The sequence below is a fragment of the Fukomys damarensis genome, unplaced genomic scaffold (genome assembly GCF_012274545.1).
Source record: "Fukomys damarensis isolate Sample0158 unplaced genomic scaffold, DMR_v1.0_HiC HiC_scaffold_33, whole genome shotgun sequence".
Taxonomy (NCBI): domain Eukaryota; kingdom Metazoa; phylum Chordata; class Mammalia; order Rodentia; family Bathyergidae; genus Fukomys; species Fukomys damarensis.
The window spans coordinates 11,810,767-11,828,430 of NW_022900945.1; the positions used below are offsets into that span (position 1 = coordinate 11,810,767).

The 17,664-nt window shown below is 35.1% G+C and overlaps 1 protein-coding gene across 1 annotated transcript in view; it reads right to left on the reverse strand.

The window, feature by feature from the left end:
- The window catches only part of Pigk (phosphatidylinositol glycan anchor biosynthesis class K), an 87,970-nt gene that overhangs the window by 44,958 nt on the left and 25,348 nt on the right, over nt 1-17,664 (reverse strand). Inside the window, exons 4-8 of the mRNA XM_033758282.1 lie at nt 9,966-10,101; nt 7,837-7,948; nt 4,999-5,095; nt 2,506-2,623; nt 2,211-2,321 (exon numbers count right to left, since the gene is read on the reverse strand). Coding sequence (XP_033614173.1) covers nt 2,211-2,321; nt 2,506-2,623; nt 4,999-5,095; nt 7,837-7,948; nt 9,966-10,101 — 574 coding nt within the window. The remainder of the gene's footprint in view (nt 1-2,210; nt 2,322-2,505; nt 2,624-4,998; nt 5,096-7,836; nt 7,949-9,965; nt 10,102-17,664) is intronic.

Genomic DNA, 17,664 nt, shown 5'->3' on the forward strand with positions numbered 1-17,664 from the left:
AAAAAAAAAAAAAAAAAAAAAATGTGATCACTAACACCACTACCTTGAAAGGTGGCAAACAAGTATGTGTTGTCGTCATGCCCCTTCACTCCTTCAGTAAATATTCAATGAGCATCTACAAATATGCCAGGTACTGTCGTTAAGTTCTCAGGGCAGTGAGACGTAGAAAGCAGTCTTTCCACCTCTCCTTCAGAAGCACATTCTCGAGGGAACGTCACAAATATAAACAATTGCGTGCTATATTAGAAGTACAATAAAGGTAGATGACAGTAGCTGTACACTCACAACTTTATCTGAAGGGTACAGAGATTTCTACGATAGGCAACAATTTATAAATGCATTCTTCAAATCTGACTCAAAGACACTATACATTTTTCTTTTCCTTTTTGTGGTAGTGGGATTGAATTCAAGGCCTTTGCACTGAGCTATATTCCTGGCCCTTTTTTTATTTTGTACTTGGAGACAGGATCTCACTTAAGTTGCCCAGGCTGGGCTTGAGCTTTTCAACTTCCTGCCTCACCCTCCCAAAGGTCTGGGATTACAGGTAATTGCCACCAAGCCTGGTTTAACACTATACTTTTTTTTTTTGGTACCAGGGATTGAATTCATGACCTTATGATGCAGTCGGCAGCACCACTAAGCCAAATCCCCGGCCCCGACAATATACATTTTTAAGGGCTAACTACCAAGTCTACTAACTTTGCTACTCCTAAAACACCTAATACTCTGAATAAAGTCAGTAGTTAATTTTACTACATACACATAATCAAACAGAAACTAAATTATTATATAAATGACCTATAAATATGTCATACCATTACTTATAGCAAGCTGCAAGAAAATAGATCATTTTTTATTAAATGAGATTAATATAGTCATAACTGAAGTTTTAAAATGGAGAGAGGGCAAGATGAGTATTACTGAGGGATGGTTACTAAAAATAAGCAGCTACAAACAATAAAAAAATTTCCTTAGTCTTTCCCATATAATTTCTATGGAAGAAATATTTTTAATCTATTGCATATCAAAAATATATTGTATTTATATTTTAGACAATATAAATTTTAAACTTTTGAGATGACATGTCATGCATGACATAAATATATGTAAAATCCAAAATTGGAAGTAAACTTTTAAATTAATTGAAATCGAGGCAACTATCATTTTCAGAGCTAAAGAAGCATTATCACAAGTTTTAATATTCAAATTCATATCAAGATTGAAGAAGCATCAAATATATAATCTTCAAATTAAAGGTAGTAAGTATGCTATCAAATAGGCACGCAGCTTTCAGAATTTTGAAGGCGAATCTCTTTAACAAGGGGAAACGTCCCTAAAAGGCTTCTCTATAATTAAGAGCTTCATGCAAAGCTACTGGAGTGCAGAGGCTGAATCCTGTCTACTCCGTCTCCCCTTGGTTCCTAAGCACCATAAAAGCAGGAACAGTATCTGCGCCTTTTACTGGGATAAACCCAGCATCTAGCACTTAACAATCACTCAAGTAATGTTTGTGAATGAGTGGACAAAGTGTGAGTTAGCAGAAAAAAAGAGTATAGCATTATCCAGTCTAGAATTACTGTTTTAAGCTTTGTATTATGCAACTTCAATGTTGATGAGATTAAAAGATCCAAGGAGCACAGAAAAATCAGGAAAAACGATTGAACCAAATTTAACAAGCCATATCAAAAGACTGTACTAGATATTATAGGGCACTTAAAAATATGTAAGATGAGGCCCCCCTTGTCCAGGAGCAACCCATTAAAGCAGAAAGACTTCCACTCAATTAGTCAAGTCAATAAAAGACCATAGACGGGTAAATGTCATGAGAGACAAAGTTCAGTGGAAGCTCTGATTAGATAAAATAAGTTCTGACAGGGAAGAATTTGGGGAGACTTCCTAGAGGAGGTACAATCTTATTTGACCCCTGAAGAAAAAGTAGAATTTCAAAAGGTGAATCTGATAGGGAAAAAAAGCAGCAACAAATGATTGAAAACAGAAAGCTACCCCAGGAATAGCAAGTGAACTGGGCTAAAGCTTTGCCCTTTTGTGGTAAGGAGAGAAGCAATATAACAGTAGAATCAAAACAGTTTAAAGGGCCACAATTCAACATATGAAACAATACCCACAAAGTTCAAGGAATAAAGACTTCACATATTGCATTAAGCTTAGCACACTTAGGTGTTTCAAAATTAAATCAAGTGACTACTTACAAGGTCATTCATATTAGTTTGGCTAGCTGGATTAATTTCCTCTAAAAACTCCAAGACATAAAATGTGTATCTATCCATAAGATGGACTCCAATTGCAGGATCAGGTTGATGCTAGGAAAACAAACAAACAAAAAAGGATATATCTTGATGGTATCACTAAAACCAAAGGCTTAAAATGCAATCAACGTTTCCTTCTCTGTTAGACAGTAATATATTTATAAAGCATATACAGGGATTTCACAAACAGCTACACCTTCCAAAGGCATTGCATTTACAGGTGAGAAAATATACCTACCGACAGGGAATCTTCTCCCACTTGGCTACTGGCCAGAGCCATTATGTTAGGAGAATAAAACCGCTCGTACATGGATGCTCCTTGGCAAGTATCGATAATAAACAGTAGCTCGTTGTAGCTGAAAGAAAAGTGAAAACGTCTCTGACACACTGCTGATCATTTCTACAGTACTTCTGTAAGATATTTAAGGCATATCTTAGCCATTTCATTAGCTGAACATTTGGAGAGTTTTCAGTAGAATTCTCAACAGAAATTTGGCATTAGAAAAGTTAAAGTTAAGCTGGGCGTGGCAGCACACACCTGGAATTCCAGCAGTATGGGAGGCTGAGGTAATAGGATTACAAATTTAAACCCAGCTTGGGGATGGGCGGGGGAGGAGGAGGAGGAGGAGGAGGAAGGGACGGAGGGAGGGAGCAGCTAGGGAGGACTGTGTTCAATCTTCAGTGTGGAAAAAGAAAAGTTAAAGGCATAATCCTGTCCAGGGAAATCATCCCAACAGGGAATGGTGGTTTTCTTACAAAGTAGCTGCCTCAAACTTCTTCCTCTCCTATATCTGTACCACATGGGAATGCAAACAAGTATTTAATCCAGCAACCACTTATTTGATGTGCAAACTGTCCTAGAAACTTGAACTAGATTCAGGAGGATAAATGTAAAAATATATACGTTATACATAACTTCATTATACTTAGCCACCATACTCTAGGGGTATAAAATGTAACCAGAAGCTGAGAGATAAACACACAACCTAACTGGAATGTGACAGTCCACTCAGACAGACAGATGCTGCCTGTTTACAATGTGCCTGACACTGTGCTGGGAAAACAGTCAGCCCTGCTCTCCTAGGCCTGTCTCACAAAGTCAGAGCACTCTCTGGACACAGAAGGGATTGCGGGAACTGCAAAAACAAGCAGGTCAGGGAAAGGAGATGCCTGCGTGGACAAGAAAGGGTGAGCATCATTTTCTCTAACAGAGAAAGGAAGAGTACAGTTCAGCAGAGAAAAACACTTACTGGGAAAAAGAACAAAAACTTCTCTGAGAAAGGGGAATAGTGTGGTGTAGCTAGGGTACAAAGTAAATTTAGTGGAACAATGAGAAACTGGTCTCAAAAGTGGTGTGAGGCCAATTTGTAGATACCACGTGAAGCCTGGTTCTTATCCCATACAGCTTCGAGAAAGTCTCCAAAGCACTGCTTGTTTGAGTTGGGTTTTTAGTGAAAGAACACCATCACCAGATCCCTGGTTTACAATAAGTTGGCAGCTGGTATGGGTGAAAGTAGAAAGGAGATAGGTTTTCTGGGAAGTTTGCCGCAGACACTGGATCTAGGTAAACAGTCAACACTGCTCCCAGGAGAGGAAGCACAGAATCTTGAACCACAATAACCACCACAAGGACGGAAGGCAAATCAATGACACACTCATTTGGGGGCAAAATTTGTGGAAAACCCTAAAGACCAGAAACATCTGAAGTTATGAAAGGCCATACAGTAAACCAATTAAGAGCAAGCTCTGGGATCAGACCACGCCAGCATAATCCTACCTCTGGCACTAGGGGTAGCTGTGCAAAGTTTGGCAAGTTAACTCAATCTGTCTGTGCCTTGGTTTTCTCATTTGTGAAAATTACAACAACGATATTTACCTTGGAGTTGCTATTAAAAGTGAATGAGACAAAACACGTGAAACACAGAGCATGCACCTAACATGCATTTGATAAACAGAAGCAGCAAATGAGACATAACCGGTGTCCAGTAAAAGCTCCCTAAGCAATTCCAGATCACTTATGTTCATCGCCTAACACAGATAATTATTTATTTTGTGGCACAGCTGTGTACACATTTCTCTCTTCCACTAGGCTGTAAACGCTTTGAAGACAGAGAACGCATTGTGTTCCCGTGCGCAGTATGCAGAGAAGGGTGCCATGATGTCAACTACAGGTATCAAGATAAAGAAATTCTGCTACTTTAAGTCAAAGTTACGATAACTTCACCTTAAAGACCCTTACCAAGGGTGACTTGCAAAATAACAAAATGTCATCCATAATGTGAGTGAAGTCACAAATTTTATGCTGATCTTAATTTCAATAATTTTTATGAATAAATAATACACTGCTGTCACACTGGGAACTGGAGAACATGCTAAAAAGAAAGAAGAGTAGGTAGGTATAAGCTGAAAAACAAATTGATATTTGGAATTTCCATGAATAATCTCATTGGAAATAATTTGTTTGAGAACTTGGTGGAAGAGACTCTTGTTTCCTCTAAAAAGAGATGCTAAGTAAAAAGAGATAGGATTTTTAAAGCTCAACGTCTCACAATGTATCATAACCCTGTTTTTCCTTTAAAAAAAAAAAACTCATTTCAATGGCAAGAAAAAAATATAAATGTAAGAGTAGAGGGAAAGAGCAAAATTAAGTTAAAATTTTATAAAGTAGGAACTAGAGATCTATGGGAAAATTAAGTATCTATCTTATAAAAAGAATTCACTTGCTAGTTACCGTCTTTTCTGCCACATTTGTTCAAAAGCATCTGCAAGTTCTATGTTGGTAATTTCTTCAGAATCTTGAAATTTCAAGAAACCATTTCCACCATGTCCTGGTTAAAAAAAAAAATCAAGTAGATACATTTTTTAAATGCAAACTCCACACATCCAGATATGTACAATTATTCAGTGCAATATTTTAACATTTACTTTATACTCTGAAGTATATACTGTGAAAACAAATAAATTTAATTTTCTGCCATACCCATTCAAAATAGAGTAATGACAACTGTGTAAAAAACAGTAGATAATATCTTCTCTTTCTATCATTCATCCCAGAAACCCACACTTACACTCTTTCACTGGTTCCATTATTATGTCAGAAATTTATTCCACCAATACAAATTTTTCAAATACCAGGCAAATATTTTTGGTGAGAAAGGAGTTGAAGACACAAGCTAGTCCTGCAGTATGCTAGTACTATTCACAGCGTACACTGCAATTTTCACCTAAAAACTGATGCTTTTACTGCAACTGAGAACAATCCTATGAGAGTTGGCCAGAAGACTGGCGCTTATTTGGCATGCACAAAAGAGCTAGTCTGTTTGGATTCAAACATTAGCTGTGCTGCTTACTGACTGTGCTACTTTAGACACAGTTTCATTAGCCTAAAAAGAGAAACATGTCAGCAAGACCATCAATAGCTTTCTTGCACAGCTCCTTTGTGCCAGGTTTTTAAAGGAACCTTCTAATGGGCAGCAAATTAGGAAAAAAAAACAAAACTCTATTTTATTTTAGTGTCTTCCTCTGGGTGCATGTAAATTCACAAGTGGTTAGTGACTGTGATCACTATGCAGGGGAAATATTCCTCCCTCTCATTAGAGAAGCAGGGAACCCATTTCCATATGGAGCAACACAAACTAGTTTTCAGCTTCCACTTAACTGGAAGTCCGATGCTCATGTGCTCCATACAACCCACACAAGCACGTACGTCAACCTGAATATCAGCACTTAAGTCACCAAGCTGCCACAGGATGAAATGAGTTAATATGCACAACAGTTTAGGATACCACATGATGTACAGTAAGCATGAAGTTATTCTGAAAGAGTACTGAGAGAGTCAGGAAAAAGAAATGAGTAAATCCTTTAGTTCAGTATGTCAGCTTAAGCTGAGCTAGCTACAAAGTTGTACTTCATTTTCTTTGCCAAAAACAAGAAATTTGCTTAAAACTTTCCAGTAAAATACACTGAAACTTTTCCTTTGTTAACTTTGAATTCATTTATGAAATTTCCAGAGAACTTATGAAATTGTAAATAAGTGCCACATGATGAAGAAATGCCACTCAGAAGCGTTATTAACTACATTGCCATGAGGTTCAATGGAAGAGCCCTTGAAAAAATTGACCATCTTTTGATCAGTATTCATAATCGTAGGTCAGGTACTAGAGATTAAGAAATGAAAAATATAATTGATGATACCTTGGAATTCAAAATACAATACAGGTAATAGCTACCCAAACAAGAAAGTAATTAAATTTAAATGATATGTTAGAAACTAAGAATTAATATGAACATGTAGCCAGCCAAGGAGATTAGAAGTGTCTTCAGGGGAGCGATTATAAAATGTGTAATTCACACCAGGACACTTCTCTGGGAGAGAAGATGAGACATTAGGAATTAATTAATTACACTGAGGCAACAGATGTAAACTAGGACTGTTCTGGTAACTGGAGACACAGGTCACCTGAGACTTCCAAAGGAAACAGAAGAAAGTGATTCCTGAGCTAATACTAAAAAGATAAGGAGCAATCAGGTAGGCAAAGCAGATTAGGAGTGCATCATAAACAGAAGCAAAGGTTTAAACAAATTTTTGGAGGAAAGAACACTCATGAATAGGAAAATATCACACTGAAATTAAATAAATAACAATTAACTAATTCATAACATATACTGTGTAAAATATATAACTAAATTATATCAGGAGGCACCTGATGAAAAGACTACTAACTCCCACATCTGGGGAGTATGTTTACAATGATATTTCATGAACCTCCGCCCCAAACTAAACCTGAGCTAAGAATTTCAGGACAAGGTTTAAGTATCTACAATCAATTAATCCTTCAGCACACAGAAATTTGAGATTCAATCAAAAGGAAATCATTGCAAAGTTTTAAGGAGAAGAAGGACAAATCTGCAATTTTTACTAAACACTTTGGTAAGATGAGTAAAAGAACAAAACTGAAAACAGATGCTATAGCAGGACATGAGGTAAAAGGTAAGAAACATTACCAAGGCAGTAGAAAAAGATAGAAACAAGATAACAAGGAATAGCACAAAATATTATAACATTGGGTATTCCTTATCCAAAATGCCTGGGACCAAAAGTGTCTTGAATTTCAGATTTTTTCAGATTTTGGAATATTTTCTTCTGCATAATAAGGCATCTGGGGAATGGCACCTGGTCAAAGCACACTATTTATGTTTCACATAAACCTCATACACACACCTGAACATGATTGCATACAATATTTTTAGTGTGCCTGCATTCTGATTACTGACTGTCACCTGAGGTCAGATATGGAATTTCCCACTTACTCCAAAAATACTGGTGTTCAAAAAATTTCAGATTTTTGGAACATTTCAGGTTTTAGATTTTACAGTTTAGGAAGGCTCAATCTGTACCATATCCAAATATTATTTCAACTTATTCGGTAACATAAGAATATAGAACTACATGACAAATAAACTATTTTAACCAAAAAGGTATTTAATGCAATGAAAATTTCTTTTCCTGGAATTTCTTTGTAAAAGGAGTTTCAGTATATGTAACTACATCCCTAAATTCTGAAATTACCTGTCATATAAATAAGAATATTGCTTCTATCATCAGAAAGAAGACGTTTTGACCGAGGAGTACTAGGTGGGATCCTCCCAGTTAATACCCGTAAAAAATTCTCCACAGTCACCTGAAAAAAGAGAGAGAAATCAGATGAACTAGAACCTGAAGAAACCTGAAAATTATTTTTCACTTTCAAAAACATTCCTCATTTTTTCTCGATGGATTATTAGCTATAAACTGAAAATAAAACACAAAAAATGAAACTTCAATTAAAATATATTCATTTAAACATATCCAAGAAACACGATTTCTATTTAAAAATGCTAAAAACTAAACAAAAACTACCTTGGAGAAAAATGAGTACAAAAAGTATTGCCTCTAAAATTTACTAAAAGCTTACAATTAATCTTATTAGGCAATTCTTTGGGAAGAAAAAAAGAATCTAAAGAATTAGTAAAAAAAAGAGTAAAAATCTAAGAGTTAGTAAATAAATTCAGCTACATTATTGTAGAAAATCTGTAGAACTACTTAGTCAATTATAGATTAATCATGAAAAAGTGGTCCAAAAATCCCCAAATTATATACCTGCAATTATTTAATGCATTTTGTTGCTTAGATTTTTGGCAGGAGCATCTTTAATATATAAAAAAATTTACAACACCTAAAACCAGATTTCTAGCAGTCTAAGATTCTTCCAAGGCAAAAAGTATTTTTATTTAAAGAGAATAAAAGGCAAATGTAAAGATAACATCTAAGTCTTATATTATTCCCATCAAACTTTTAAACATAAAAAAAACTTCTACTCAGCCTTTTTCCCAGACTTCTCCTGAGTTCCTAGTGTGTAAATGTGTATGACTGTACCCGTGTAAGCTGTTTCGTTTACACTGTGCCCGAAGGACAGCAAAAATAGGGCTTCTTATTGGTAGTAAGGAAGATAAATTTTTGATCTACATTTAAGGACTAAATATAGTTAAAAGTCACTTTGAGTGCCCACAACAGAGATTCAGGCCATGTCTTAGAGGACCTTACATCTTAGGAAGACAGATATTTTGTTTTGTTTTGTTTTGCTTTACTTTGTTTTGTTTTTTAATTCTGGAGATTGAACCCAAGGCCTTCATCCCTGGTCCTTTTTTTCATTTCAAGACAAGGTCTCACTAAATTGCACGGCTTGGTTCAAACTTGAATCCTCCTGCCTTAGACTACCAGAGTTCTGGGATTACCGGAGTACACCACCATGCTCTGCTGAGATAGATGTGCTTTTAAAACTGCATCAAAAGAGATCTGGAAAATCAGAAGATGCTGTGCTTTACTTTTGGTAGGCCTAGGAAAAGGGTAAGTATTATCATTTTAAACAAGGACATAATCTATTATAGTTAAAAAGAAGTTCCAAAGGAAGAAAATTCAGCACAGTGGTATTTTTTATTTAAATTTTTTTCTTTTACATAGTTATATATGCAGAAAGTGTGTGTGTTTGTGTATATATAGTTATATAGTATATATAGTGTGTATACATATATATATTTATATGCAGGAAGTATATATACATATATAAATAATATATATAAGTACTATATATATAAGTACTATAGAAAGTATATATACATATATAAATACATATATACATATACACACACTCCTGAAAGTAGTACAAATATGGGTTTTATGTTATCCATTATAATTTTCCCACAATTGATATATTTACTAAAAATACTAACTAAACTCAAAATTTTAGAGCAAATATAAAAAGAAATAATATATTTTCTGTAAAAGAAAGTGGATCTGTGAAAGCTCATTGTAATGCTGTAATCAACATTAAGATTTTCTGGGCTGGGGATTTAGCTCAGTGTTTTGCCACCTGCCTCACAAGCGCAAGATCCTGAGTTCGATCCCCAGTACCAAAAAAAGAAACGAAAAAAATAAAATTAAGATGCTCTATCCCAGAAACATACAGGGAATATTCTTGCTTTAAAAGTTTTACTCATGTATTATTTCCTTGATATAAACTCCAGGGACAAATTACAATCAAGGCTCAGTGACAATTTTTCACTAAGTTTAAAGAAAAAGAAATGAAACGATTGTATTCTTCCACTGTTTTAAAGCTTAAAAGTAACATTTCAAAAATGTTGCTAGAGTAACCAATTTACCTCATAGCTTCTATAGTCCACTTCTACGTCGTCTCCGTACACATTTAGCTCCATATTCTTGTGACTAAATACTGTGGCCGGTTTGGGATTTCTAGGGTTGCAGGCCATATCATCAGCAAGCATCAGGACAATGTGACTAGGAGCAGGGAAAAAGCCAGCAAATATGCTCTTTAAATGAAAAAGTGCAACACATAAATTTTATTTATATCACGTAGCAACTATGATTATTCTTTTCCTCATTAAAAATAAGTGTATTTTCAACTACATATTCATTTTTTAGCCAAATTAACTTTGCTTATTTTTTTTCTTTTAGAAGCACACATTCGCAGTACATATCGGTTGAATTCACTGGTACATGTACATAACACAGTTCAATTCCCTTCTTCATCCTCCCTCCCTCCCTCTACTCCCTTTCATTTTTCCAGCTACATATTTAAAGGGGCCTTAATTATTTTTTTTATATTCTTAGGTATGAATTTCAAAGCAGAGAAAAAGAGCAATCTGGCATGAACCTAACCATGTAACTCTAAGTTATTAGCTAAATTTTTTTTCCCCAACAGAGTTGTATTAGCTTTCCTAAATTTTTTTTTAGTTTTTGAGTAAAATTTAACATTCTCAAAACTTTCAGAGTGAAGAATTTAACTTAACTTTTAGACTCAGAAGATGTGCAATCTGTCAGCATGCAGCACAGCTTGCAGCTCCAATCCCTCCTCACAAACTGCGCTCCATCTCCCAGCTGAGCCAGCAACTCTGGAGTAGTTGTTGGAACATCTCCCTCCCTACCTGGCTTCCTATTTCTATCTACCCCACCTCAGCTCTTTCTCCTGATGGCCTGCAGAGTGACCATCCTTAACTATGTCAAAACCTGCCCATTTAAAGCCTTCCAAAGGCTCCCAACTACAATTAGAGGAAAATGAAAACTCACAGACGCATTTAACTTTGGCCCCACACTCACATTCGCTGTGTGCCTTTCACTTGGGCCTCACTGTTCCAGAGACAGGCCCAGCTTTTCCCACTAGGGGCTGCTGACAAAATTCAGACTTCCCTTGGAACAGATGCTGAGATCATTCCAATCTCAGCTAAGGTCCTCAATCTCATTACGTTTTATTTTTGACAGGACATTTATGAATCTGAAATTCTAACATTTCCCACACCATTCCATCAGTATACTGGTTCTCAGAGGACAGGGCTTTATCTATCTTATTCCTCACTGTATCATTCAGGCTTAGTAACAGTCTAGCATATAGTAGATACTCAATAAATAATGTTAAATGAATGAAATATTCTCATTTTTGCATATAATTTCTTCAAGAGAAAATTTCAAAATCTCTCATTTTGACCGTACTATGAATCAGGGAATTATTCTAGCATACACTTGGACTTCCCAAGCATAAGGGAAAAATAAATGTGGTATACATAATTAGTTTGGCAGAAGATAGTAAGAAGAAAATGTTCTGCTGCATATGGTTCCAAATACATTAAAGTTCAAAGCTGAAACATTGTGATTTTTCTTGAAAATTGGCTGGATTTCTACTTTGAAAGTGTTCCATTCCTGCCACATTCAAATATCAGGTCTTCAGCTGATTCATACTCACAGAATGACGAATGTTATTCCTCTTAAAATGGAAACATATCTGCTACTATTTTTATAACTGAAGGAAATGACTGACTCATACTGCTATTATCAATCATACAATTTTTAAGTAAGATTGAACTGATATACAAATGTCAAGATAAAAATAAGTCTTCTATTAGGCCATGTTTTTTGTTTTCAGTTAATTTCATTTGAAAAAAAGTAAATGATTGTCCAGTATACATACAATGTCAATATAAATCATAAAGAAGTAATAATTTCAGCTTAAAATCATAAGTTCAATCAATATTCTCCTAGAGATAATTTAAAGCCTTATTATCAGTTCTATCTTGATTGAACATAATAAATCATAATAATCATTACATTTGCTTTTTTGTTGTTGTTGTTGTTGTTGTTTTTTCTTGTACTAGGATTTGAACTCAGTCCTTGTGCTTAGAAAGCAGGTGGCAGAACCCCTGAGCTAAATCCCCGGCCCTATCATTATATTTGTAATAATGTAAATAAATTAGAAACAAGTCAGGAAACAGAATGGATTTTAAAGGTTTAGAAATACAACCACATATTCTAAATCACTGTTTCTTATAAACTTAAAAAAATCATTTTTTTCCTGGAGCAAAAAGAATCCTCAACTGATCTAAGCATTAAATGTTTTATATAATGGTACTTCAGTATACACAAGCAAGTAAACTACTTAGGTTTATGGTTCTTATAAAACTATGGACTCAGGATAAAATTACAAATTAAATTCTAACAAAACTAGCAATAACCTAAAAATATTAAACCCATTTGAAAGACAGTGTTATTTTATTAAAAATAAATGACATTATGTCTAATAGAAAAGCAGGTCTGGTTCTACATTTAATTTTTTGTGTTAACATTTGTACTACAAATATAATTTGATAATACAGAAAATGTCTCTTTATAAAAGTATGATGTACAATATGCAATACTTCACAATTTCCAGCCTCTGTTTACTATTCAAGACAATCAGATCTTATTTAAGCAAGCTTTTCACAATAAACCTTATATGCCAGTTAGATCTTACTTGGTGATTCTTTATTATGTCTTTTTTTCACTTGAATATCGGGTTAGCATTACACTTAATAGGTATCAAATCAACCACTGGTAGAGTCAAGACGAAAAAAATTTTATGATGAAGACATATTTGTATATTTAAGTTACAGTAATAAACTGCTATGTGCCTTATTAAAATTAAAACAATCCCCAAAATATAACCAATCCACATAAAATTATGATATTCTTACAGTTTGGCAAGCTTATTCTAGCATGTGTGATGACTCAATTCACACTTTATTCTTTTCAAGCCCCTGAAAAACCTAATTCACACATCAAAGCATATGTAATATGGCCACCTCTCAACATAAAATCCAAAGAAAAACTGAGTACTCCGATTGCACAGCAAGTTCAGTTACAGAGTAGTTAATTTATATGAATAATTTCTATATTTTTAAATCATAACACTAAAAAACTGTGAGGATACACATATATCTACTTCTTTGTAAATTGTATGTATTTATTAACTTAAATATTTAATAAATATTCATGAAGGATAACTTTTTACTTTTGGGTAAAAACAAAGAAAACTGCTAGTATTTTTCCTTTATCACTTTTTGGTATCTGATCTAAAATGAACAGCCTGGCCATACTTATATAGATTTTGTAAAAAGATCTTGATCAATTTTATTTCATGAAAATAAAATTTAAAACTTCTTGCAAAAAAAGAAGCCCAATTTGACAAAGATATTTAGGGAGGGGATAATCTAAATTGAATGCTTTCCTACTATTAGGTTTGCTAAGCATCGTGTTTCCACCTAAGTCCTTCATTGTACTGGCAAGGCCTTTCTTCATCTGCCTCCCTAAAATTCTTCCGGAACCCAATCAGGAACAGTAACCAATGAGTGAAAAAATACATCTGCAAAAGAAAAATAATTTTTCACCGTCCTAGACCATTAGAATATGAAATGTACACATTTTTACTTAAAAGAGACTGGAATCAGTACAGTTTTTCACTGAATGGAATTTAAATGAAGCTCAGTGTTAGTAAAAATGTTTTTAAACTGCTCCCTTACAATCACACTATATTCCATAGGCATGCTGCTAATCAGAAAATACTACCTACAGCGTCTTTCCCTGCAGAGCTAGGATTACCAGGCTTATCTTCAGTAGTGTCAACCCAAGCTAGAAGAGCAGCTGAAATTAAAGCAGCAGGAAATATGAGGGTCTTAAACCTGGCCCTGTGGGTCTCTGCCTCACAGATGTTGTTTCTTTTACTCCCTGACACGAATTATTTAGTATAGTCTACTTTGCAGCGATGCAGTGACTAAAGGACCAAGAAAACGCAGCAGATCAAGCTAATCAGGAGCCTGGTGCCAACACGGTTTACTTTTGAGCTTTTCTTTCTTCTTCCTTTCCTTCTGCATCCTAAAGAATCTCCAAATTAATAACTCCTGTCACCAATCCACTGTGAAACTATTCTTAGTAAATCTGCTAGTGACAGATGCTGGAACATCAAGCAAGGTATTCTGAGTCACTTTCAATTTGCCAAATGTCAAACAATTAGCATTCCTAGACTCTATGAGGCCCGGTATTTTGTTTTTATATTATTAAAAATAAAAACTCAAAAAGATACACTGCAGACAGGCAGACACATTATCATGCCAGAAATTTCCATGTGAGTAGCTAGCTGCTTCATATATTTGAAGTCATGCATGGTGCAGTATAATGAGATAATAGCTAACATTAATTAAGTACTTGGTATATCTAGCACTGTATTCATAAACAAGCACATCACATGTATTACCTCAAACATTATCCCTTTGAGATACGTACTATCATCTCTGTTTTACAGGTTATGAAACAGAGACACACAGAAGTTAAGTAACCTGTCCCAGGTCACATAACTAGCAGTAATGGAGTCTGAATTCAATCCCAGATTTGCTTAATATGAACATTCGCTTTTAACAACTCCTCACTTCCCTAGAACTTATGTGAGCTGGCATTTTAAAAAATTTAATATGTGTTTTGTCTTATATTGACAGTTTAATTGACTTAGATGATTAAGTACCTGAACTCATTATCTCTGTTTAGTATTTATGGTACATCACTAGAATAAAATAGGCCCCTGAAATTCTAAATGAAACTATCTACAGACCTTAGCAAATAATCAAGTCAAAGAAAAGCACTGGAGAATGTAATTTCTGCTGAAAGTACAGCAAGGTATAATAGAAAATTTTCAATGCCCCCTTAAATATAAAAATCAGAAAAGGGCTAAAGGTGTAGGGAAAGTGGGAAGGGTAGAGGAAAGGTAATAAGGGAAAGAAAAAAAATAAGAGAAAATGAAAAAATGGAAATAAAATGTTAGCAAATGGGGAGGGGAGGAGGGGGTGAAGGGAGGGCAGGGACAAGGGGAAAAAATGAGATCCAAGACCTGTCATGTAAAGGTACAAGATCCCAATAATGAATGTAACTGTACTGTATCCCTAAAATGTACCAATAAACTCAATTAGAAAACAACAATGCCATCATAAATTATCTGTGCTATTTGAAATGTTAAATACTTTTTTCTGAATTACATATGCTTTGTTTCTTAAAACAATAAAGGCAATGTGGCTAAAAAAAAATTTAAAAATCAGAGAGTTGAACTTCAAAGAGATGCAGAAGCTAAAATTCTAGACAGTATCTAATCAATGCCGCAAAGCTCGTAACTTTCTATATAAGGGCATTAGAGATGCTCTCTATTTTGCTGCTAGCTCTTCTCTCATTAGACCTCTTCAGCCCTCAAGCCTACATGCTCACTCTCGTCCATCTGCACCACCAGCTTACATCTTAAGTCTTCAGTATCATCTCTACTGTCAAATACTCCCCCAATATTTACTACTCTTCCTACAGTGAAGGAAGGAACAAGTAGCATAGATATCCCACTCACTTCGGGGGTTAAAATCAGTATGCTATAGACCACTGATGCCAAACCTATAACATGTGCATTATTCATCTTCCTTTCAAGATAAAAGATGTTAATACAGAGCTGTTTGGGCGCTTGCTTGTTTTTTCTAAACTGAAACCTCAGTGTTCAGGTTTAATTGCAGCATTGGCATTCTGTAATAAATAAGTGGGTTTTGGGTTGCAGTCTGGGCCCATATCTCTAAAATGTTCACCATCACTGCTATAAACAAATTCTCAACTCTTTTTTCTTATTTTCCAGAGCTTATCTCCTCACTAACAAGTTTAATGACTTACTCAAGCACATCAGATTCAAATCTATCCACTATATCACTAAAATTATAATTACTTTATTTCCTGAATATTTTGGATGGCTCACAGAAATAGTCAAAATTGGGAATTGCATTAGTGAATATCAATGATCTACTATAACCTACTTTCTGACAAAATATACAGAGTTTAAAAAATCTTGATACATAGCACATAGTCTAATATGTAATTGGTACTGCTGTCTTTCATATATTCTCATGTTTAACAGAAATTTCACTTTTGTTACTTTTCCAACAATGACCTGCACTGATGTAGTCAATCTCTCTAACTCAACTACTTTTATGACAAGTATTTTGGAATCTCGCTAAGCTAAAACAGATTTTAACAATCTATACGTATTCACTTTAGAGGATTTGACCACATGCCTGAATGATACATGTTATCTGAGAAATACATACAAACATCATTACTATGCCTTCTCTATCTTGTCATTTCTACTATCAAATGACAAGAAAATCAAAAATCTTAGTTTTCTCTAGGCATTAGGCAAGACAGCTAAAACATATTCTTTTCATTAACAGAACTTAAATGCCATGTTTCTTCTGAGGTGTCACTTGTTTTTTAAGAATTTATTTGGCAAAAGATAAAATACAGAGAAACTACACTGGTGGTGAAGAGTACTTTGTGACTGCTCTGCTCCCTAATTTGATCATAAAACTCAACTAGGACACACATTACAAGGGAATAATAGAAAATGAGGACTGTCACAGGAAGTATAATTATCTGGAAGATATTAATAAATCTTAATTAAATGTAATTCAACAATATATTTTTTAAAAAGCAATATAGTAAAAAGAAAAAAAAAAACCAAGGGCCAGGGATTTAGCTCAGCAGTTCGGTGGCCTGCCTTGCAAGCGCAAGGACCCAAGTTCAATCCCCGGTACCAAAAAATAAAAAAATAAAATAAAAAAATAAAAAGCAATATAGTGATGTTCATGAGCATGAATATGATTTAACCATTTTATATTAAAGTGTGCAGGCATTTACTATAAAATCCATGTTATTCATTTTGGATTCCACATTTTAATAAGATTTACACAAAAATAAGATTAAAGGTACCCACCCCTTTGGCCCAGCACAGCAGAGGAGCCCAGCAGCAGCTTATGACTCTGTGGTGGGCCTGCCTTTTCAGTGCAGAGCAACAGAGGAGCTCAGAAGCAGTGCAAGACCCTCTGGTAGACCCACCCTTTGGCCCAGCACAGCAGAGGAGCCCAAGCCATGCAGGTGCCAACACCATGGTGTCCATGGCCCCCAATCCCCACAAACAAGAGAAAGAGGGCCTCGCTGAGGCTCCTAAATCAAAATTGAAGCCCACTGGAAAAGTGAAGAAAATCTCTGAGATAAAGGCACACCATACCACCATAGTTGGTAAGTCGGAGGGACCAGCACCTCGCATCAGAACCTGGTCTAACTTCAAGAGAAAGTCAACTGGAACCTGCAACAGAACCCTTCAGAGTTCAACCTAGCAGGAGGTCAGAGATCACAACTTGAGCCCTGCAGCCAGAAATCAGCCTGAACCTCAGGGGACAGCTGCTGGTTTGCTGAGACTAATTAATTAGATCAACACACCCCTACACACGCTGTCTATTGTATTAACCAAGGCACACCCTGAAGGAGGCCCTCTATTTCTATTTGTAATTTTTATTTTCAGGTAATATTTTTCTCTTTTTAATCATTTAAAAAAATTAGCTATCTTTTTCTTTTCTCAAATATGTTTCCTTTATCTTCTTTTTCTTTTTTCTCTCTCTCACTCTCTCCCACTTTGATCTTCATTTCTCTCCCTTTTTATTCCTGTTCCTATCCTAATTTGAATTT